This window comes from Periophthalmus magnuspinnatus, chromosome 13 (genome assembly GCF_009829125.3).
Source record: "Periophthalmus magnuspinnatus isolate fPerMag1 chromosome 13, fPerMag1.2.pri, whole genome shotgun sequence".
NCBI classification, from domain to species: Eukaryota; Metazoa; Chordata; class Actinopteri; order Gobiiformes; family Gobiidae; genus Periophthalmus; species Periophthalmus magnuspinnatus.
The window spans coordinates 6,884,037-6,907,994 of NC_047138.1; the positions used below are offsets into that span (position 1 = coordinate 6,884,037).

The 23,958-nt window shown below is 38.7% G+C and overlaps 2 protein-coding genes across 2 annotated transcripts in view; both read left to right on the forward strand.

Annotated features, from left to right (window-relative positions):
• Nucleotides 1-1,271: 1,271 nt before the first annotated feature.
• Nucleotides 1,272-10,431, forward strand: kiaa0753 (KIAA0753 ortholog). The gene is made up of 18 exons (XM_055226150.1): nucleotides 1,272-1,696; nucleotides 1,904-2,197; nucleotides 2,271-2,496; nucleotides 2,602-2,711; nucleotides 2,779-2,829; nucleotides 2,909-3,130; nucleotides 3,240-3,411; nucleotides 3,824-3,975; nucleotides 4,061-4,191; nucleotides 4,326-4,469; nucleotides 4,665-4,754; nucleotides 5,022-5,106; nucleotides 5,187-5,258; nucleotides 5,357-5,527; nucleotides 5,694-5,775; nucleotides 5,915-6,026; nucleotides 8,740-8,958; nucleotides 9,861-10,431. Exons 1-18 carry the CDS (start codon nucleotides 1,574-1,576, stop codon nucleotides 10,006-10,008), a joined length of 2,604 nt encoding a protein of 867 aa, XP_055082125.1. The 5' UTR covers nucleotides 1,272-1,573; the 3' UTR covers nucleotides 10,009-10,431.
• Nucleotides 10,432-12,388: 1,957 nt separating this feature from the next.
• Nucleotides 12,389-23,958, forward strand: part of pitpnm3 (PITPNM family member 3) — a 61,894-nt gene continuing 50,324 nt past the window's right edge. Inside the window, exon 1 of the mRNA XM_055226124.1 lies at nucleotides 12,389-12,705. Coding sequence (XP_055082099.1) covers nucleotides 12,681-12,705 — 25 coding nt within the window. The 5' untranslated portion in view covers nucleotides 12,389-12,680. The remainder of the gene's footprint in view (nucleotides 12,706-23,958) is intronic.

Here is a 23,958-nt window from a genome sequence, read left to right on the forward strand (position 1 = left end):
TATAGGCTTCAAGCCAAATGATCTTCCTAGAGAAACCATCTATACACCCACTGATCGCTATTCCAAATGGCTTGAGTTTGTCATAGCCATCTATATGCCAGACAAAATTTGAGCCCCGGCTGTGGTATATCCGTCTTCGTAGTCTGTTTCTTGACCGCAGATCAACACCTTCACTGTTCAATAAACGAAGTAAAATACGGACAGTTTCTCTGTCTGTCACAATATTGTTTACCCAGCATTTTTGGTGCATCCATCGATAACCATGGTACTGACCAGATGTCTCCAGTTGTTGCTCAATAAAAGCTGCCACTTCAGCCACATTCGTTTTATTTTTTCTGCGCCATAGACCCCTCTTGCTTAAAATGCGTTCAAGGGTGCGTTTGCTCACTGTTATTCCATGTGAATGTTCAAGTAAACGTAGTATTTCGTTAGTTGTAAAGCCGTCTCTAAAGTACTTCTCTGCCAACTCGGAAGTCATTTTGTAAATACTTAGAATGGGATTCCTATTTATATACGCAGAAACTCGTAATTACGAGTTTTAAACTCATAATTAGTAGTTTTAAAAGTCGTAATTACGAGTTTTAAACTCGAAATTACGAGTTTTAAACTCGAAATTACGAGTTTTAAACTCGAAATTACGAGTTTTAAACTCGAAATTACGAGTTTTAAACTCATAATTACGAGTTTTAAACTCAAAATTACGAGTTTTAAACTCGAAATTACGAGTTTTAAACTCATAATTACGAGTTTTAAACTCATAATTACGAGTTTTAAAACTCATAATTACGAGTTTAAAACTCGTAATTACGAGTTTTAAACTCATAATTACGAGTTTTAAACTCATAATTACGAGTTTTAAACTCATAATTACGAGTTTTAAACTCGTAATTACGAGTTTTAAACTCATAATTACGAGTTTAAAACTCGTAATTTCGAGTTTAAAACTCGTAATTTCGACTTTCTGTGGGGCTTTTATTTTTTTTTTCATGGCGGAAACGGGCTTCCATAGGGAGCGTGAGTAAAGGCTGACTCCGCTGTATCCGCTTTGGTCAACGGCTCTTAAAGGGACCGTCTTCCCAGATTTAATTTATTATATTCATTTGACATTATTGTAGTTACGATTTATATAAAATTGTGCTGACATAATAATAGATATGCTCTTGATACAGTTTGCCTTTACAAAGATGCAAATTATATATAAATGAAGAATAGTTTTTCAACTAATTTTGATCTGTTCGCGGAACCGTAGTGAAAGAAATCTACTTCCGCCTGGGGCGAATTGTTGTTGTCATGGCGGCGTTTCAAATTATAAGCATCGGACAGAAAAGTAAAAAGATAATCATTTTATAACAGCTATTTTATTTATACTTGAGTTGCTTCTATACGTTGGTTGGCGGTACCGGTACAATTTCCAAGATAAAGTTTTACGAGTTTATGAGAAAGTCACCCTTATTAACTTATTATTAACTCTCAGCTACAAACAAGAGTTTCTCGCTAACGCCAAACAGTTTCCATGATGTCAACGCGGAAAATGAAATAATACTGGCTATTATTCTCAAATGTTTTTGCAATCATGACGGCGGAATACTTCCACGGTAGTCCTGTGGCAAGTCAGCAGAAGGGTTGGGTTGTTGTTAACACAAATCGTAATGTTAATGACTCCAGAGACTTATCACCATCAAAGACAGGATCAAAGGTAAGCGATAAAACGAATACAATGAATGTAACCAGGCCATGCGCACTGACACTGAATGTGATGTATTGCACAAGCAAACGTTACTGGTAAATATAGCTGCTAGTATCAAATGGTGTAATATCATCACGTTAGAAATACCATGAAGTAAAGTAAACACAATTTATGAGCATCTACAGGAAAAAATCTGTATGATGTTTTGCCTTTCAGTTATTATTCAATGAAGCAATCCCTGCATGTACTAGCAATCGTGCCACTCGTGTTGATCTACCAGCTTCAATTGTGATTGAGAAGCTGATGCCTTTGCCTGAAGAGCACACATTTGAAGATAGCAGTAAAAGCTCCATCAGCTTCACAGTTTTGTCTGAGGAGCAGCTGAATGCAGCGGTAAAACTGGCCAAAAGGGACTTGAGACGAAGGCGCCTTGATTCACTGAACAGATCTTCCCCTAAGCACATGCAAAAGTCCTCGCTCCTAGAAACAAGTGATGTAGAACTGTTGCAGGTATGATTTGATGGGTTAATTTTAATGCAATATTCTTATTACATGAGTTGTTCTGGTCCTTCTCTCCTTTCAGGAGCTTGGAACTACACCAAGTAAGATTAAATTAATGGCCTCTAGTCCGAAAGAAACAAAACCTAGAGGCAGATTGGTAGGGCACTCATCCCATAAGTCCCCTACAACTCAAGGGCCAACCAAACAACATGGTTTACCAGAACGCAATCATTTAGTCCACGAGATACTCAGGCTGCAACATGAACTTCAAATTTGTATCCAGAAAGCTGTGGAGCTTGCCAGTCGAGGTAACTGTCCAGGCCTTTTCATAATAGTATGTTATTACATTTAAGCAAATGTTGTAATATGTCTTAAAACTTCAAACACATATTTCCTTCGCATATTGTGAATAGAGCAGAAAGTGGGGGAACCACTGGAGCCAGATGAGCAAAGCAAGCTGGATATTCGCAAACAGAAGCAAGCTGCCCGTTCTACAAGTATTATCTATGCTCTTCAACATCAGGTATCAGATTATTACATAGAGCCTTGATCTTATTTAATGGACTTATGACATACATCTTTGTAAATAGGTAAAAGAAGTACAAGAAAATTTAGAAAAGGGACATTATCAAAGCACAAAGGTATGTTTACAAATCAGTCATTTATTTATTAGTAATCAGTACTATGTGCTGTTAATGCATTTGCCATCATTTCATTCAGTCAACATCGCTGAAGAGACTTGCAGCAGCTCATCGTGGTGCTCTCCGAGCTCTGCATGTTTTCATCCAACACCTTTCAAACACAACTCACTGTACAAATCTACCTAATTTTAAAGATTTAGGCCATCTTATTCGCCAATTGTGTTTGTGCTCTACTAAAGCTGAGCTGAATGAAGGATCAGCTGTGCCTCAGTCTGCCCATGGCATTCTGCAAATGTTAGAGGTGAGACTCTCAGTGTTTTATTAATCATATCTGTATTATGAACACATGTTGAGCATGTAATTTTAACAAGAATTATGTTTTTCTATTGTCATACTTTTGTCTTTGTTAGATGTTAGATTCAGCTCTATGTAAACAACATTTGCTCAGAAAGATGCAAGTGCAAGCATGCCCTCCACCCAGGGAGACTCACCACAGCACATCAATCAAGACATCCAGAGGAGCCAATGCTTTTATTCACCAGACCTCCTCTAAACCTGTAAAAGCAGTAAAAAATGTAAAGGGTAAAAAGAAAATTATTTGACTCCTACTGTTAGAAAATGTCTTTTATGCTTCATTTATGCTGAAGATCATAAAGCCTGACAAACAAATGATATAACAAGAGCAGCATGTATGCCCCCTGCTGTTTTCGTCACTTGACTCCTGCAGGTTCTTATTGAACTGGGAAGGTCCCTGTGGAAGAGATGACATAAACACATTTATTAACGTTTGCCTTGTGTCTCCACAGACCAATGACTTTGTCCCAAGTGCACAGTCATGTATATTAGGCTATGCAATCATTTGGGACTCAGTCACTGTAGTTCTTAATGCTTTTGCCTCTAGTCACCCCACATCCAGCTCTGTATTTTTATATGAATTTAATATGTATGATTCATTGCAAATAAATAAAAAGTAAAATTTTGTTCATACCGGCAGGTAAGAAAAAGGCCCCAAGAAAACCCAAAGCTGTGTCACAAGTTCTGACACACAGGGGAGACCTGTTACGAGTTGGTGTGGAAAAACTTGCCCAGCAGAGGGAGCAAGAGAACAAAGCAGAAGGACATTCCAGGAAGACAACCTACAATAAAGTAGGAGCTAATCCAAGAAATGATTCTAATTTTTTATTATCTTATAATTCATACATAAATAAAGAAACATGTATTTTTTTCCTAGTATAATCAGGTGCACAATACAAATTTCCTTCAGCCTACAGTTTCATCTCGTCTCAGAGAGAATCAGCTCCCCACGAAAGAGCAGGCTGTGCCCTGGATACCTACATCACCTCACTCTCCTCCTCGACGGCAGTGAGTCTTTTGTCTTTGTTCAAGTTGATTAAACTCTGACACTGTTTAATCTTTCCTATTTGTGGTTCTTGTATAACTACACAATTTACAACACACATTCATTATACTTTTGCCCTTTTATATATTTTATTCAGATCCCATCAACCTAAAACAAGACCAGAGCCTCGTTGTCTTTTTTCTCCTGAAAAGAGTCACCCATCCACAGCCAGGAGCAGGTTCAAAGCAGAGCCATCTTTAAACTTAGAAAAGAAGCAGCAGGCCCAAGAAGAGGCAATGAGGTATACAGCTCAGTTCTATACCTAAATTATGAATTTTACTAATATGAAATTCTTTTTCCAAATGTAAATAGAAAAGGAAATGTTCTTTGATAGGTCACTTTTGAAAGGAGCATTATCTTTTTACTCATATTTCAATCATAATAATTGAGTGTATTGGGAAGGTTAGATGTATTCAGTTAACTGTTGCTGGTGCAGGAGAGTGTGGCTGGATAAAATGACAATGCAGAGACTCAAAAAGCTCCAGCAGCTCAGTGAAGAAGAAACACAGCGCCTCCAGTTGTTAAGGTAACCTAATTATGTTTTAGCCTATTAATGAAAGATATTTGTTCCTCATTATTATTCATGTAGAATATATCAACCATTTGAAATTGGTCAATATATAAGACCTACTTTGATCATTTATAAGCTCTACAACAATGGTTAACTTGACTATTATCTCAAAATATAATATTAATTGATATATGTTTTGTAAGCATAATGTTTCTATCTTTGTATATGATGTATAAGACAATCTGTGACACAGTTGCATTGTGGGTGTTCTTTGGTTGAAAGGTCTAAAGTGATCTCGCCAACTCGGTGGGCTGAGGGAGAACAGAAGGCCACTGAAAATGTACAACACCTTCTAGACCAAGCACAGGTTTGAGATTGTTTTCATTACATTTCATAACATTTTTATGAAAACTTTGAAGGATGTAAATGTTTGCTTTTGTTTGTTAGCAATTTGGAGATTCTAGTAGCAGAACTGTTCTCTCACTAAACAACAGACTAAATGAACATGTTGCACATGGGGTAAGATTGTGTAGCTGACTTTCCAATCAATGAAGTTGCATTTACAGAACAAGACTTATTTTGATTTGTGGTTGTAAATATACATTTTTGTTTTTCAGTCTGCAGAAAGTGCAGATCAACTGAGTGAAGCTCTCCTGGAGGACCTGCTAGAAGACACAGCTCGCGCAGCGTGGGCACTGCAGACAGATGGACAGTTAGAGGGCAGGGCCCAGCGGAGGATGCAAACCAGCACCCTGGAGAATATGCTCGTTCGAATGGAGGAAATCCAGGTGAGGCTCCCATCTGAAGCACCCACCACTGAAAGGTCACAGTGACCAAGAGAGGCCATGCTCAGCTCTGATTTATTTATAGCATCTGTTATGAGTTTCTGACAAAGAAGCCAGTCATTGTTTTGATCTCTGTTGATGTTTTATATATTTTGATGTGTTTGAGCAGAGGGACCAGGAAGAAGTGAGGAGGCGAGTTACATCTATTATATATTCAGATCCTCTTAACTGGGACAAACCAAAAGACCCAGGTAACAGATTATACACAATAGTTAAAATGGTAATCATATGGCTGTCATTTCTAATATAATAATGCTCTAATGTTAGTTGACTCGTCACATTATTGCCACCACTCTTCTGTCCACTCTTTCATACTCTTTGATCTTTTAGACAAAAGCCCTGGCTCAACACCATCTTCTCCTCAACCAATTAGACTCACACAGCCAGAGCTGACGCAGGGGCCCATTACCGATATAATCTTAGCGAAACCTTTGGAGACAGGGTATGTACTACATACACTTATTCGGCTCATATTTTATTATTTCCTTGTCTTTCAACATATAAACAGGGAAAGCACACTGAATAACCGCATTGTCTATTTTGTTTGTGTACCATTTCATGCACCAGTATTTTTTAACATAGCATGCTCCATCATCTGGGGTTGTATTCATCACATAGGCCACACTGAGAGTACTAAACCTGGGGCAGAACTGGTTCAGATGGTGACAGCTCCCTCTATAACTATTACAACTTTATACAGCTGCTCCACTGAATCAGCTAATGAGAATTTACAGAGTAAAATAAAAGAACTGGAGGTGGTTGATAAAAGACAGAGTTGCTGATGTAATGTAGATACAGTAGAAGTATATGTAACTGATATTAATACCTGTGTTTTATTGCATGCTTACGAAAAAGTACTACATAATTTCAAATAATTATTAGTGTAAGTCAAACTGAAGTAATCCCTCTCGTTTAATTAAAACATAAGCAATATTGAATTGCTAAATGATATTGTCACTTGATGTTATAGATGTTTTCAAGCTAAAATCTAAAATCCCAAGTTAGTGATTTGATCTTTTGTATGATATGGTTTGCTTTGTAACTTATGGTTACAAAAAAAAAATTCATTTATTTATTTATTTTTTGCACACGGAGTCACTTCATGCCGTACTGAATGAACATCATTAGCCTGTCACTCACCATCTTTTGTTCAGTACAGAGCAAGGGTGGAGCTATTGTTCCTCCACACTGAGGCTGACAGAATCATATTACAGAGTTTTGTTTTCTGTTTGTGAGAAAATTTGGTCATGGGTGAAACATGTCTGAATGGATTGGCACTGAGCAGCAGAGATGTCATTGCTGTGAAAGACAATAACAATTTGTCTAATTAATAAATTATACTTATTCAAAACTGTATGTGGGCCTACAGGCTCTATTAAATAAAAAAGTGTTTTGCCTGTAAAATAGTTGAAACCTTTAGTTTTCATGTATACAGTGTTGTTGTTGGTGTGTGTGTGTGTGCGTGTATATACATATATATAACACATGCATTAAAATTTCTTTTAAATGAAGGCACTAAAATGTACCTTCTCCCATGCTAATAGATCAGTATGCACCTGTACAATCAATCCAGCATTGCTCAGATGATTGAAGAGCTTTTGTCACTGGAAAGATGTGGATGTGTGCTGTTTTATTCATGGCAGCAGAGCACAGAGGCCTGGAATAAAAGAATGTTATTTCAGCTGCAGCAGCATGTGGCGTCTCCTCACATGTGCTGACTGCTTGTTTATAATGACCATCTCATCATACACGCAAACACACCGGATGCAGCAACAACACAAGCCAATAAAGAAAAACATATAACAATTATGCAAAAGAAAAGTATGCCAGCTTTGAGAGACTTGGATGCTGCTTTCTGGAAGCAAACACAACAATTTGGATAGAATTGCTTCTGTGTCTCATTGTATTATTTTTAAGGCACACATTATCAGATGCTTATTACCTCAGAATAAATACATGGTAAAGGCATTGTATCCTCATAAAATGGCATGCATAAAGTATAAGTGATTACTGTGACGCCTGGCTGTGTTTGTGGTAATAAATTACCTCTTAAATTACCTAATAAATTACCATCTTTCCAAAGATGGACAAAGCAGCAGATAAGATGTATGTCTCCATGGTGAGGAGATGAGCCTTTTGATTGTTTACTGACCCATCGCAGCTCTCACAGCAGGTCAGATAAATTGATGAATAGATGAGTTCTGAGATGGTAGATGAAGTTCAGCTCAGCTATATTGTAAATATTTTATGTCTTTTATGTTTTGGTCTAATATCCATACATTTTGGATTAGAGTTAATTCACCATCTTACTGACCAAAACAAGGAAGATTTTGGGCTTTCACAGTTTGCAACTTTCTTTACATTTATTTTCCACATAAGCTATACTGCATCTCAGTCTCCGGTATATTAAGCTGATCATGAAACAATGTGCCGTATCAAGCAACACACTGTGTGTCAGTATTAAGCTTGTATTAGAATAAGGTAGGGTATTTTACATAAAACTATCTGCTGGTTGGTATTTGCACGTAAGACATCTGCTCTGATAAAGCTCAAAAGGGGGACCACTGAAACACATAAAATATCTAAATAGAATTTGCGCTGGGCTGTATTGTGCTCCTGGACACATTCGTCCTCAGATGGCCACTCGACTGTAAATTGACCTATTTTGCACTCACAGCAGCAGTCGCCTGTGCTGGCACTTTCAAATTTATGGCAGCCCCGTGCTGTGTAGCCTTTACAATCAAAACAGAGGGAAGTTCAGTTGAGGCCCAGAAGCACAATGGAGCGGCACTTTGCTTTGGGAAACTGCAGCGACACTAAATATAGCCCTGAGAGTGGCGTCGCCCGGGCAGGCTGATTTGTCCAAACAGAGAGGATTATAAAACCAGACCGTGGCAATGCCCAGCTGAGCCCCTTCTCACTGCGTGCACTCTGACACCTCTCCTAAATTCATCGTCCTAGGTTTTGTATTGAGCACTGCAAGTGTCTCTGCACCATCACAGCACTACACTCCATTCTTGTCTTCTCAATAAATGAATTTGTTTCATCTCCCCAGCTTCTGTCCTGAACAGACAATTCAAGCAGGGAGGATAAAGTTGATCCATATGATGAAAAGACCTGTTTCTCTATGTGCATTTTTCTTTTTTTTGATTCAGAGCCTTCATAGAGGCCAGGTCACCAGAGGATGAGGGGTCCCAGGTCAGGAGAAGTGCTATGTTCCCAGCCGCAGTGCAAAGAGGCAGAGGTGCTATTCTTTCTGTGCCAGGACACACACTGAGAAACATACGGCAATATCGGGAAGACTACGAGGCTTACCGGAGTGCAGTGGGTCACGGGAGCACTAGGGGTGTCACTCCTTGGGCCATCGCTGACAGGTAATTACAGAATATAAACACAATTGCATTTCCTAAGCCACTCTTATACTTTATTTAATCAACATAAAATTTTGCTTTTATTGGATTGCTGTCATGCTAGCTGCAACAATCCAATATCAATACGCTAACGTCCTTTCAGAGACACTGCAATTACCAACTCATTACAACACTCCCAGAGGTGCCATACTGAGTTTATGGTTTGTATAATTTCTCTCCCTGGTTTTCGCTGTTGTTCATCTGGCTCGCCCACTGCATTTGATTTGCATAACTAAGGGAATTCTTAAGTTACTGCAATGCACAATTCAGAGGGTTTTGAACTTCACCATAGTGCAAAAAACACTGGAGACCAAGTTAATCAAAAATGTATAATTTTACATGTACAGTAAGTTGACAGCTACGTGGAAAAACTGGTCAGAACTGGCTACTGCTGTCCAAGCATGTTTGCGTCATTTAGACATTTGAAATTGAAAAAAAAAAAAATCTGTCATCCTAGTCATCTGTTCTGCACAGAATTTAATTTTCTGTCTAATAGATGAAGCAATAGGAGCAGTTTCTGTCCCTGGTTGTTCATTCCAGTCACAGGAATGTGGCTGGATGGAGCAGGTAGGGCATCCAGTGTAAAAAAAAAAAAAACACTGTACAACTGGTTCACTGTAGTCACATGTGATGAAAAAAAGATTATTCTAATATAAAAATCAGCATAATAGATGGATTGCCATGATATTTTACCCCCAGGGATAAATCTGTCTGACAGCTCTGTCACAATCGACTGTGTTCTTGCATGATAATGGTCTAATTGATGGATTTCCACTAAACATGAATCTTTCCCCGGTGTAAGTTTAACCCTCTGTCCTTGTAAAACTAGCTTGTCAGTTAGTCTGATCATGCATCTTGTTCCTCAGTCTGGCAGAGGAGTTGTTGGCGGAGGCGGTAACCGAAGTGGCGGCTGAGTTCCAGGATGTCGTGGAGGAGTACGCCGAGGCTGTCTTCACATCAGAGTTCCTTCAGCCTGTCCAATCACCTGCCCCACCAGTCCAGGAAATAACATAATAATAATAACATTAACTTTTGATTTTTGATTCAGGGTTTTTTAAAGACACTTTTATTTTTCTACAGTATTAGTTTTGTATGTATGTATATGTTGTATGCACTTATGTCAGTATTTAATTTTTGTTTTGCTAATTTGAAGTCAATCTGACACAAGACGCATTAGTCACATCAGGTGTCTGTCTCTACCTGTACCTTTGATTTAATGGTGATGAGTTATGTTTTGTGAGCTGTGAGGGTCCATTAAAACATTATTGAGGATTATAAGATTATTGCATTCCCTTTCCACTTTGTATAAATATTTCTGGGGATTACTCTGCTTCCATTTTCATGGTATTTGAAAAGAAATTACTAGCATCTGTCCCTGCATTAAATAGGAGTAGCTAAAACCATAACTCCATTTTAATGTTGGAATTTGAAAATAAATGAGTAGCATCTGTTTCTACATTATAAGCGTGGCTAAAATCATAACATATTTAATGGATTGTTTATCTCAACTTGTGAAGAATGCTTAAAAGATGTTATCGCCACCTCATTTCACATAATCTGTACTCACTGGGAGTACGAGAGAAATGTGAAAAGAAAAAACAGTTACCAATTGACCATGAATGCCTTGGCGCCATACTGATGGGCCAGTTCTGCCAACATAATGTTTCTTGATTATCAGATGAAAGCAGCAGAGTAGTGGAGAAAGCCCAGTAGCTGTGGTTGTCTCTGGGGACCATGCTCTGACAGGGGACGTATACTGACTGCATGAATTAGCTCACTTTGACTCAACATCCCTTATTTTTACACAGGCGGGGATTGTGTGGGTGGCTGGATACGTGCAGGCTCTCACACTAAAACAGATTTTTTTTTTTCTCGGACAATTAAATGAGAGTACACAAAGCGGGGGGGATATTGCGATGTGATTTGCAGGATTGAGGCTACGGATAAGGCTGGGGTGGGCAAAAACAGATGTGTTCATTTCCTGTTTTAGAGTGCTTTGCTATATTTTGTTCTTTTGTTAAATTGATGACAAGGTTTTTCCACTATCCAACCAGTATTGCGCCAATCTAGTCTATGCATGCTGGGGCAGAACAGCAGTACAGTAGTGTCACTTATAGTTACAGACAATTAACAGTTTTAAGTCTACAGCATGCTCACAAACACCACACAACATATAGTCTTTAATTATAGTTTTAAATGGTTTTCTCATGTAAAATACAGCTTATTTCACCAGATTTAACTGACCAGTATTTACAAAACCAACTGTCTTTCCACAGACAGTTAACAGTAGAAATGTGTTTTTATATTTGGATACTATGCCAGCCAAATATCACACCTTATGTAACACCACTGAGTAGGCTGAAGTGTATTTGTTAACGCTCATTATATTTTTAAATGTGCTATTAATATGGAGCTTTGTTTGTTATCACTGACTCAAGTTGTTGAGCTTTTGCACCCACAAGCAGGATCATTTCGTCAGACACATAACAAAAACAAATCCTCACTTTAGGTGCTATATTGAGCCTGTTGATGCCAAGTTTGTGACTGCGTAATGGTTCTCATAAAACCTTAGGCAGCAGAACAATGGTCACATTCATTTATGGCCTTATTGTAGTGTGACAAAACGTTGAAGCTTATTTTGTTAAAACTGAAAATAGACTGTTTTGCCACTGTTATGTTCAAGTATATTTGAGAATAGAAGTCACTCCTATCAGTGAACCTGTTGCTTTTTAATGTTCTTTTTCTCTAATGGGGTGTGAGAACCATAACATAGTCTGCAGTTTGTCAGTAGTATTGTTTTTGTTTTGTTTTGTTTTGTTACTTTAAGCAGTCTTATTAAGGAGACATTTTAGGAGACAGGTTTATGTGAATATACGCTTGGACATTATAAATAATAGTCTCCTTTTAACATGAAAGCTTCTTGTTCTATTGCATAAGCAGAGCAGGCAGGACATAATAATGTATAATGTGTAATGTGAAGGTTGACTGTAGTGTTTCTGCTGGATGACCAAGGTGACACCTGCTGCTTCCCCATTGCCAGGCACAGGTCAGCCAGGGCAGTCTGTATCCTGTACCCTGCTATTCTAAAGTGGTTTAAATACGATGCCTTGGTCTTATAAACACACTGCACAATATCATCACGTATTTACAATGTCATTACGGTCAACTTTTGCCTGTCTCTGCAAAGGCTCCCGGGCGCACCGCTGGAGGCAGTGGCGCTGCAGAGGAGTCTCGTTTGTTAAAACTCTGGCTGATAATCGCGACGGACGCAGGAAAGAGGCAGAGGTGGGTGGGCTGGGCATGCCATGTGAGCCAAGTCTGCGCAGAGACAACTATGTCTGCGGCACGGCAGGTACTCTGCTCTGTGAGGTTTGGAGCAGGTCAATGAAACATCAGCATATTTAGATTTGTCTCGTTTCATCTTCCCGAGGCAGAAGAGGAGACGGACGCGTCGTTGCAGCAGCTCCCGTATCCTCCAGGTCTATCCAGGTCTATCCAGGTCTATCCAGGTCCATCCCGCAGCAGAGGCTTCAGTCCGGGAGACGACAAGGTGCAGGGGGCGGGAGAGAGGGACCCACATGAAGACTGTCTTTTTTTTAATTTAATGCTCGACACAACAGAGCTGCGCTGAAAAACGTGACGGCTTTTCTAAGTGAGCCCAGAGATAGACCCACAGCGGAGCCACTATGTCCAAGGAGACAAGAGGCAAAGGTAAGAGGACTCCCGCTGCATGCACGCTCACGACATGCGAACAGGTAGATCTGCAGGAATGTGCCGCGGTCAGAGCGGTTTAAACATCCAGCCTGCAGCGCTGTCATGTGCCACACTGCTCTCAAACTATGTGCCCGTGCCCATGTGTCTGTGTGCCCATGTGCCCGTGCCCATGTGCCCTGTCCGGGATCCTGTAGCACAACGAGCTGCTCATGACGCGTCTAAAGGCATCACTTATCCTTTTGGAGCACATTAACTCGATCAGTATTTGCTGATTTCGTTTTACCCGAGACACATCCTCTTTGCCTTTTCTCCACAAACCCTGTTATAATTGAAATATGCTATTTTTAGAAACTGCAGTGTATAACTTCAGCACACAGAAGAAGAATAAAGCACATTTTTCATATTATTGTATTATTTCATTACTTGAAGGTCATTCTAATCACGAATAAAAGTTCACTGTGATTCTATTAATAGCATCACCTGAATCTAGGGCCACATAACCTGCACGCCTACTTGCCACAAATCCATTTTTTTATTATAGCTATAGCTCCTGTGGTCTGTGGACAATTAAAAGTCTAAATGATTTATCTGTAAGCTACTTTTTTACCTACACACTATTCAAACCCATCCTAATTCCATGATGTTTGTGTCACATAACAGGTCTGTGATGGGTTTAAGTGGTTTAAGGGCAAGGTCGTGCGTAGCCTATACATTTAGCTGAAAAAGAGTAAAGGTTTAGTGCTATAGTTTTGTTAAATGAAATGATTGCAGTGATGTGTTTACAGCAGTCCAGTAAAACCTCTTAACAGTAGAAAGAGTGATGTCTGTATGTGTCTAGTTTGCCCCTGTTTCATTTGGTATTTAGTACATGAGTGGCTGAACTAATATCAGTGTGTCAGATGTGTCACTGGTTTGACATGGCCCAAATAGCAACAAGTTACTGTAAGGCTGGCAAACAGGTAAACCAAAAGCTCAGTTTGTTTACTTAATATCTATCTATTACTTAATTTCTATCTGCAAATGGATGCAAATTAGTCCTGGACACATTTGCATCTCTCCTTCAGTGTGGTTCTCCTCAAGGTTTCTCATTTTCCCACTGGTTTTTTTTTTAGTTTTTCCTTGCTGAGAAGGAGGGTCGAAGGACAGGGGATGTTCTGAGACAGTTATCCATTTGCTTGTTTTCTGTTGATGAATCTGTTTGTCTGTTTTCTGTTTCATTTTCTAACTTTCTATTGGTTAAATCAGTTCGATGTTCAGCCCTAAGAGGCCCTGTTGTGATTTTGGGCTTTACAAAAATAAATTGAATTGAATGGAATAATATATGAGTCTCCAGCACGACAATTCTTCCATGGTAAAGATAAAATAAAAGATAAATGCGTCACTGCATCTTTGTCAGATTATGTTTACAGGAAGTCAAAGTAACTACAAAAAAGTGGGTACCATCTCCTGATCTATAGGCTTGGTCAGGACCTTAGCTGAAGGCCACGATAATTACTATAGTGATTTATTGTTCAATGCATGATAGATGGAGCAATATGTTTTAGGGGCAGTATTTATCGTGGATACTCTTTCTTTGCTGTAGTGGGAAATGTTTGGTTATTTTTCTGCGATATGATGAGATTTGAGCTGAAGAAGGTTGAATAAATAACTTCTATGACTCATTTTAGATACAAACTAATTACTTAAGTGTTGCATTCTGCTATTTTAGCTCATGTTATTTTTATATATTGTACATTTAGAATCTTTTTTTGGGGGATAATTCTAGTTTACGGTTTGGTTTCAGTATTATCGTTTATCATCTATATTTACTTCAGCAATATATCGCACTTCAAAATGTGTTTTTGTGACAGGTCTAGGTCTATACTACCCATGGGTTATATTAAAGCCTGCATAATTATATTTGACCTCGAATGGTTTATTGTGTGGACTGGAGACTTGGGGTGAGGGTTAAACATTTCCTCCATATACCTTTTTGGCATAAGCCTTTACATACGATAATTGTTCCTTTCTTCTGAACTCAAGAGGCATTTGGATAATAATGCATGTTCTGCAACACCTTTGAGCTGTGCCCTTTTCGGTGAGACAAGAGTTGAAAAGACTTTTATCCTGCTGAGATCAATAAAAGGCTGGGCTGTTGTTACTTGAAGCCTCAGCAAAGTGTCAAACTGGCAAAGACCTGTGTGTTTTTCCTTCAAAAAGCAAATTTAAAGTCCCCTTCCCCTCAGCACACATATGTTTGCTAACAAGCTTTTTCGGGTAAATCCATATTTTTTATGAATACCATCAATACCATTTGAATGAATATCATCAAAAGATACATATGTTGTATCTTATGTTATCCTATGTTAAATAGAACCAAAACCAAATAATTCATTATATAATTCACCTAAATGTAGGAAATGCACTCACTGATTTAAATTAATATTTCTGCAGAAGATTAGATTCGCACATTGTAATATATATGCTCTAGTTAATCTTAAATATAAAGGAGAAAACGTAACCATGAAAAATGCCCGTTTTAATCTTTTGTAAGTCTTTGGCAATAAAGTTGTCTCACCATTGGCAAGTTCTAAGAGCAGGGCAATAGATTCATGCAGCAGTACATTTGTGAGGTCGCTGTAATTTCATATAAATGATTTGTTTTCATTGGGAACAGCATGAGCTCATCCAGCAATAAAATGCAGTTCAATGATCTGCTAGTCTCTGTAGTATTGTAGTCTATATCACACTCTTTTTCACATTATTCAGTGTCTGAGTGTTTATAACTTGTGAACTAAACAGAAGACATGGCTTTCTCCAGCCACTGAAGAGCCCTGGCTGTTTGCCCAAATGTGCTCACTGTGTCTCAACAACTCAGTACAGCAGTTTTAAATGACACTGAGCAGAAGTCTTTCAGTTATCTTGGCATAAGGATTCCCAAAGTGTTGTGTTTTTCAAGTATGGCTGAGTTGGAAATAGGGCACCTACTATATCAAGGAAAGAAGCAAATCTCTTCCCCACTCTGGCAGGAAGATGGTTTTGGACTCATAAGCAGAAAAAAGAAGATGAAAATAAGTAGAGTAGACTTTTCTAAGTATGATACATTTTCTGCATCAGTTGTTTGGACGTAGCAGTGTGGAGCCCATTAGTCCACCCGAGCCTTTGTATGAAGCACCCACCTTTGAGCATTGATATGTCTCCTTCTTAAAATTGAAATAAGTTGAGGAAGGCATTTTTCCATTGCAGCTCAAATAGATAAATAAGTGAGTTGGCTACTCGCTGTGTTGGCTGTATTTCAGCCAGAGCCCCAGAGGCTGCTGCTAAAATGTGTGTTTGTTTCAGTCTCTGTGTGTGTTTGATGAAGGTGCTAAACGCTTTTGTCACTGCCATATTGGGCTGGGGGATATTCCAAAAAATAAATTGACATTGTCTCATTAAAGAGGATCTATTAGACACCATGTTACCTTTTATTGTTTTGAAAGGCTATATTGACTGAAAACAGGGTATTAACATGTTTAGTTTCAGTTAAGGGTTTGAGTCACTCTGGAAACTACTGCATGTGACATCAGGTTTGTGAATTTGCTGTGTTTTGTATCCTGCTCTTGAATATTTATTTTAAAAAGGCTAAGTGGGAGCATGGGTGGCTTGTGGACAGGCTCATATCCCTAACCATAACGAGTGTTTGAATAGTGCCCAGGAGAGATCACAAGATTACTCAAACATGCACGAATGACATATAAAACAAACCACGTCAGGCATGTTTTTGATGTGGGAACGTTATAACAGGGTAGAAAGCTCCAAAAACTCGATTTTGCATAATACCCCCTTTTATCAAAAAAATAAAATATATTTCATTGTTAAAAAATAGTCACATTTCCTCCTCAAAAATATAAATTCTGCTCCAAACCACATTCTTTTACGCACAGAGGATTGACTATAGACGATCAAAAAAGACCCAAGCTGATCATTGAAGATTAGAAATTAGACTGAATTTCTGTGTTGATTAAAATTCATTTGTTTGCTGTTAAGTTCTTCATTTGTTTTAGAGCATATTAAATACTTTACAGCCAGTGTGATGACAGAAGAAGAACATGTTCCCGAAATACAAACAGCAAACGTGCATTAATTCATTCAGACTGTGACCTCTGTAATTGTATTTGATGATAAAACTATGTAAATTCAGATGTAATATGAGTTTATTATGTGTGCGCACACCTGGCCTGTCTACTCCGGTTGTTCGTCGCAGCGGTGGACCGGTCAGACAGAAGATGTTCACAGGGGACCAGCTCTCCACCTCTTGTTTGTCTGTCGGTCAGTTTGACGTCACGCTGTGGATAGAAGCAGGACCATATTTGGCATTTTTCTTGACTCTTTGGTGAGTCACTTAATATCCTGCCAAAAAGATTGTTAGAGGAATAACAAAGATGAATGTACATTGAGTTATATATTTACGACTCAAGGCATTTTTTGTTTTGTGTTACTGTTGCATTCCTGGGTAGAGCTGGTAAAAGTATCGTATTACTCTAAAGCAGGGGTGCTCAGACTTTTTCAGTATGTGAGCTACTTTTAAAATGATCGTGTCTGAAAGATCTACCACCTAATACAAAAATGTTAAACATATATTTATTTGTAAATGTATTATGAATTCTTACATGTACAGTGCATTTTGATGTACCTTGCACAGCGTCATGAGATAATACTGCACAACACAATTGAACTTCTTACATGTTCATAATTACTTGAATAATGATTAGTGCTCTGATGACTTGCACTGAATGGGATCAGTGGGGGACGCATAGTTCGGGCAGTAGCTTCTGACAGCCAGGAGTAAAATTGCATTTTTCATTTGAAAGCGATAACAGAGCTAATCATGTTGATTACAGTTTTGTCTTTTTTTTATAGCCATAAAATCATGTTAAACGAAGTATCAGAATTTACTGCATTTTTTCACACAACTACTTCTATTTTACACATCCATCTGTATTTTTTCTTTTACACATCGAATAAATGACTGGGAAAATCCCCGCAGCCCCCGCGCTCTCATTTGTCACCTTCGAGGGACAACAGAGGCAGATTACCGTAATGATGGTAAAATATTTAGACAGCCCCATGGCCGTGTCCCAATTCACCAAACTGGCCTTAGGATCACGATTGGAAGTGTGCGTCAAAGGACAGTTACGTAATTTCTGGCGCGACAAGGGCTGTCCCATTTCAACCCACCCTACTGAATGCGCCCACAAACCTGCCCTCCCCTTTCCACCATTTCCATGGAGATCGGTCGTGGCCGAAGCGTGCATCCGTGCACACTTCACGCACTTCTATATCCCATCATGCATCGCAACTACGCAAAAAGAGAAGAAAATGGAGTCCGCTGTGTAATACACATTCAAATATTCGTACTGGTTTACCTCATCTACAACAGTGTGACTTGAAACTGTTAAATCTGAATAAAGATAAGTACAGGCCGTGTGTTTAATGATTAAAAAGGAGGGGAGGTACATGGAATAAAGGAATGTGCAGTTATTGTTAGACAATAAGAAGACATTATTATCATGAGAAATTATTATTGCAATAAGAATAATGTAAGAATGTTCGTTTCTATTGTAAAAGACCAAGAGAAACATACAGTCAGAAGGTTTAATGAGTTCCACGAAGGTAATGTGAACAATGAAGCAACGGACTCTCCAGAAAGGACAGAAGAGAGTCCTGAGACGTGCACAAAATCTTCATGTGTTCCGGTACATTCCATATGTCTGCGCCCCTCGTGGGCATGTGTCATTTACCTTAGTGTTAGTAAGTCAAGATCCTAGTTTGATGTAGCGCTGCACTGCTAGAAAATACTTTACAATAATAATATGAAAAGAACTGGCAAGGCATAGAAGGGAAACAGTGCCCTCTACTGTATTAAAGTGGTGTAGCAACTGGCCAAAATACCGAATGTTAAACTGCAATATCCCACTATATGTACAACTAATCAGTGTTCTCTGGTTTATAGACTATGAATGTAAAAATTATATTGTTACCTCTGTCTCTGTTATTACGTTTTCACAAGGTATATTTTGTTAAAGTTATGAAGTAGCTACAATTGAGAAAAAAATCACCTTGAAACTTATATTTGCCTATTGATATTCAATCTAAACAAAAAGAAACAGCTGTGACGACGACATCTTGACTTTTCTTCTATTAAATAATAAATCATTAAAAATAACGTACGTAATGTACGTATCGTACGTTCAAAGACAGAGGTGGAAGTGCGGTCCCTGGTTTAGGCCTGTCCCACTTCAGCAAGATGGCGGCTACACTGAGGAGGACACACTCTCGACCGGAAGCTTGAAACCACACTTTGAGGAGTACCTCGAAGGGTCCCTTCAAAAGGTGCATTTGGCGAATTGAGACACGGCCCATGTCTCCGCTTTGAGACGCCGTTTGAATTTACATGAGAGCACGACTGGGCGCGGAGTTACGCTGCTGGAAAGTCCGCTCTATCGGCGACGATAGGATCCAACGCTATAGGGTTAAGCTAACTCGCGCTTGTTTATGCAGCGCCCATGATGTGACCTAGGGTCAGGTGTAATCTGACTGGTTGTTCAGTATTTTATTCATGTGACTGGATGGATGACGGGACGTGATCTACCCAAAATGCCTTCGCGATCGACTGGTAGATCGCGATCGACGTAATGAACACCCCTGCTCTAAAGTGAACAGTATTTCTGTATTTACAACATGGGTCTGTCTAGCTTTTATGCACAATGACCTTCCTAGTGCAGCTCTCCTTGCAAAAATATCAGATTAAAAATAAAAATGGAGCAAAATTATGTAATCTTTCAAACACGGGTACAAAGTGACATTTCAGGACTTCGTAAAACCTCATCTGAACAGTTATAAAGTCACATGACACCACACATGCCTACATATCTTCTTTACATTCCTGCAAATATCACTCACCCTAACAGTGCACTTCAGCTCACCCCACTTCCCAATGCATGTCTGAGTGGCACTTGTGAGAGCACATATCTGGCCAGATCAACACCTCTCTTCACCAGTCTTTTATACACAAGATTGATATTGACACATAACACTCCCATGAGGCTTTGCTGTAGTGTAGTGCAGGCTGCGTCCTTCAGAATGAGCAAGTGAACATTTTATTGACACCATAGTTCACTTGTGGAGGTCCTTTGGGTATGGAAAAAACAAATTAGATATGTATTATAATGCTTTGTTCCTTTCGTACTGGAATAAGTTATTGAATATTTGAATAGTTAATGTACTGCTTGTGGAGTTTCCATTAGGTATAAAAGAATATATATGTTGCTCTGGGAGATGCTGATTCCTCTTGTTATTGACAAAACAAGTCTGTGTACAGGCACTTATACAATGAGTAAATATATCATGGGATTAGGTTAGAATTGTTAGAAGAGAAAATTAGTCCAGGCAATCAACTGAACTGCCCATATAACAGATTCATAAGCTCTTATTTTGTCAGTATCTTTCTTTTTTTTTTCTTTTCTAAAATATTTTAACAATTAAGAATGTTCTACTTATATTTGTAAATGTCTTGATTGAGGTTCAAGAATCGCATGAAACGTGACTCAACCTAAAAACTAACCACAAATGTGCAGGAATATCACTTTATGCTTTATTTGGAAAAATTGTTACCTTTTTTTTTTGTTATTATATCCCACCTCTACTTGTAATACCTGTCTGTCTTTGAACAATGGAAGGAAGCCTAAAACTACCAGAATAGGTCCAATTTCATTCCAAAAGCAGCTTCAATGTCTTTTTCAGACTAAATAACTCATTCAATCCCAGTAAACTGCGTCTTATGAACTGCAATTTCCTACTTTTGACTCTTTTGTTTTCAAAGCACATGATGGCAATATATCTAAATGGTTTATTGAATCACATGAGCAGACTATCCGTCATGATCCAGATCCTCCCTAATCATTTGGCACACACTCTATTATGTTAAAGAACGGCCTGGACTGGGACATTTCATACATCTCATTTTAAATAGGATTGTAGATAAGTAATTGCCTCTTCATATGCAATTTAAATTTAAAAGTGAAAGAGTGGACTAAATGCTCTCCCTTACGGCAAGCGCTAGTGTGAATGTGCTGTCTTGTATTTGCCGCGCTAGACAGACAGAAGTGGGGCCAGGCTCTTTAATGGTGATTATCAGATAGTGGATGCAGTGCAGTCCATTAATAGGAGAAGTCGTTGTGGTGTGCGAAGCCGTTGTCCACATAGATAGACATCTGGATAGTGAAAACGACACATTTAACATTAACAGAGGTTCAGTACAATCACAATTCTCATCTGTTTTAACACTTTTTATTATGTTTAATTGAGTTAAGCTGATTAGATGTTTTTCATAACTAAGTAGTTTGCCTAATGATCTTCTTGTGTAGTTGTAATTAATTATTTTGTGATAAGTTAGTGTAATTTTGTCTGTGTAATCCCTCAGTTGTGTGGAAAAAGGTAGGGAAAAAGTTGAATTTTTCTTTTACTATTTACTGTGATTTTGTAATAAGATATTTTGATTTTACTCAAAGGAAAAAAAGAAGCAGACACCGCTCCCTGAAACAACTAATAACAGATTCATATTTTCTTAGATTCATAATTACTCTAGTTTTGTGGGTCGTGTTTTTGTAGCTCATTAGAATGTTTGTGCTTCAAGTACTTCTCGTTAAGATTGTTTTGTTGTGTATTTTTTATATGATAGATTTGAAAATACAGGGTAGAAAAACACATTGACGTATCCGCTGTTTTCTGGATTTGTTGTCACCATCTCTGCCCTCCCTGTGTGGCTTTTATCTTTAGCAGGGACACTTTGCTTGTTGAAATTAGGGCTGTGGGTTTTCTCATTTCCTCCTCTTTATCCGCGCTGTAAAGAAAAACATTATTGGATTTCTCTCTCGACATGTTAAATATGATAGCATTTTGGGGCTTTGGGTCCAGTTTTCTGCAGCAGCTTTCCCCTTCCTTCTGTCCACGTCCTCCATGTGGCAGAAGCAGTTGCTCTCACAGGCTTCCCAGTAGTGAGGTCTTCTGGGTGTTGTTAATTGCGCAAGTTCATTGGATATTAACTAGTGCTGATTACAAATTGAACAGATTCAGCTGTGGTAGGTGGCAACACAGGACCATCTGTGTGAGAGTTACGACTGGTGATGCCGTTAAATCCGAGGCAAGTGGAATAATGTCTAAATGTTGGATTTAACTGATAAATAGTGAATGAACTTGACAAACGCAGCCATGCTATGATCAGCGGGGCTTTCTCATATATAGCCTCATTCAATACCTCGAAATGTGTTGTTTAATCAGTTGTGTAATGAAATATTTCCCCTGAGATAACTAGTTTTAGATTGGTAGGACAGATACTTGGACTTTGAGTTATGTTATACTGTTCCCTTAATGTGTGGGGTTGTGCACTCCATAAGAAACAAGCAAAGTTGCAGTGATCAACTTATGAACTTGAACAATTTTTATCAGTGTTGCTTTATTGGATATCTGTTTGTGTTGTATTCTTGCAAGATAGTGGTGATTTTTTAATGAAAATGCCAGAAAAGGTCAGCCAGTCTTGGTACAAACAAACTGCGCTCACATAAGGTCAGTGAAGAGCTTGTTTGAGTGTTCTTCACCACTTTGAGACATTAGAACTTTATGACTCACGCCAATACTGATGGTCCAGTTTCTCACTCCATCTCATATACTACTATACTTTATTTTAGTCACATAACACATTTAAATAACTTCAGCTGCCCAAAGTGCTGCACAAAAAGTCAACAAAACAAATACATATAATTTTCATGTCTATTTTGTTTTAATCTATATTTATCTACCAGTATACGTTTTAAAATTGTTACCCGTCGCAACGGTGGGAGTAGCGGACCAAAGAGTGCAGACTGGGGGCAGATTTACAGTGTTTATTTACAGTTTGTGACACAAAATACAGAACCGAGGGTTGATCTGGTGGAGAGCAGGAAGCCAGGTGCGGGCCAGGATCCAGGAGCAGAGCATAGAGTGCAGCAGAGACAACGATGCAGGGAGCAGAGTGCAAACCAGGGTCCAGTAATGTGGAGTGCAGAGATAAGCCAGGGCTGGGAAGCAGGGTCGGAGCAGGGACGGTCCAGCAAGCAGGGTGAAGACACGCTTAGGATCCGGCACCACGCAGGAACGACAACGATCGCGCCCATAGTGTCTGGTCCTGGCTCCACTTATTCTCCGCAGCAGGTGGAGGAAATTGCCCTGATGCGCTCCAGGTGCGCGCGGGAGGAGCCAGGAACTCCGCCCAGCTCCAGGCTCAGACAGGTGAGGGAGGGGAAAGCACACAGGGAGACAGAAAATGCAGGATCATGACAGTTACCTATGTTTTTATAGAGAGGGACCTAAATGAACCCACCTCTTGTACACACATTAAAATAGGCATAAATGTGTGTGCTATATGCATCTTAAATTAATAAAAATACATTATATTTTTGTATCTTTATTGATTTTTTTTTTTCCAAAATTACACCACTTTAGATTTTTGGCTTTGGCATCGTACCATTTTTTTTTTTTTTTTTTACCATAAAGGCAGATTTGTTTTCTCTTGTAAATCCTAAATTTGCTGCAACATCCCCAGATAACACTGACAAATGATTAAATAGAATATTTGGGAATTAAATCAGAATGGAAAAATCTGTTTCGTAGAAGAACCATGTCATGTAATTGCAGTCATAACTGAATCAACAGAATCAATGCCATTTCTTATTATGGCATAGCTTCAGATCAATGTGGCTGCTTTACTGCTGGTCATTCAGTTCACCATAGTTTGCATTCACAATCGTCCTCGTTATGAGGTGACTTTTGTTAATAAATCCGACTCATCTAAGCTCGACTAGTTTTGTGTGCTTTTTCATTTTAGCTGTTTTGCTTTTAGTGTTCATAGCCACCAATGAAAAAGCGCGTTTGATGGAGAGGTTTTTAAATGACTCGTGATGGTTGCACAAAAACAATAATCTTCAATTGGAGCCATCTGCCCTGAGACATTCACAGCAATTATTACCACACACACTGAAGTCACATATAATATTTCAGTATGGACAGTTCCACTGGGAAATACAGGGCGGTTAATAGAACACATATCAATATCCAGAAACTGGTTACTATAGCATCTTATATCTGCCACACTTAATTAGAACTCATGGGATTTATATTCCTCACTGAAATATGTTTTAATAAGTTTCCCATGTTCCTTTGTTTTTGGCTTTGTGTTTCAAATTGCTTTCTTTA

Excerpts from the sequence above, each read along its gene's own strand:
- kiaa0753 (XM_055226150.1), top strand. The coding sequence starts at position 1,574 with ATGACGGCGGAATACTTCCACGGTAGTCCTGTGGCAAGTCAGCAGAAG. Across the intron at positions 2,198-2,270 it reads GTGATGTAGAACTGTTGCAG|GAGCTTGGAACTACACCAAG; the intron begins GTATGATTTGAT and ends CTCTCCTTTCAG. Across the intron at positions 3,131-3,239 it reads GCATTCTGCAAATGTTAGAG|ATGTTAGATTCAGCTCTATG; the intron begins GTGAGACTCTCA and ends TGTCTTTGTTAG.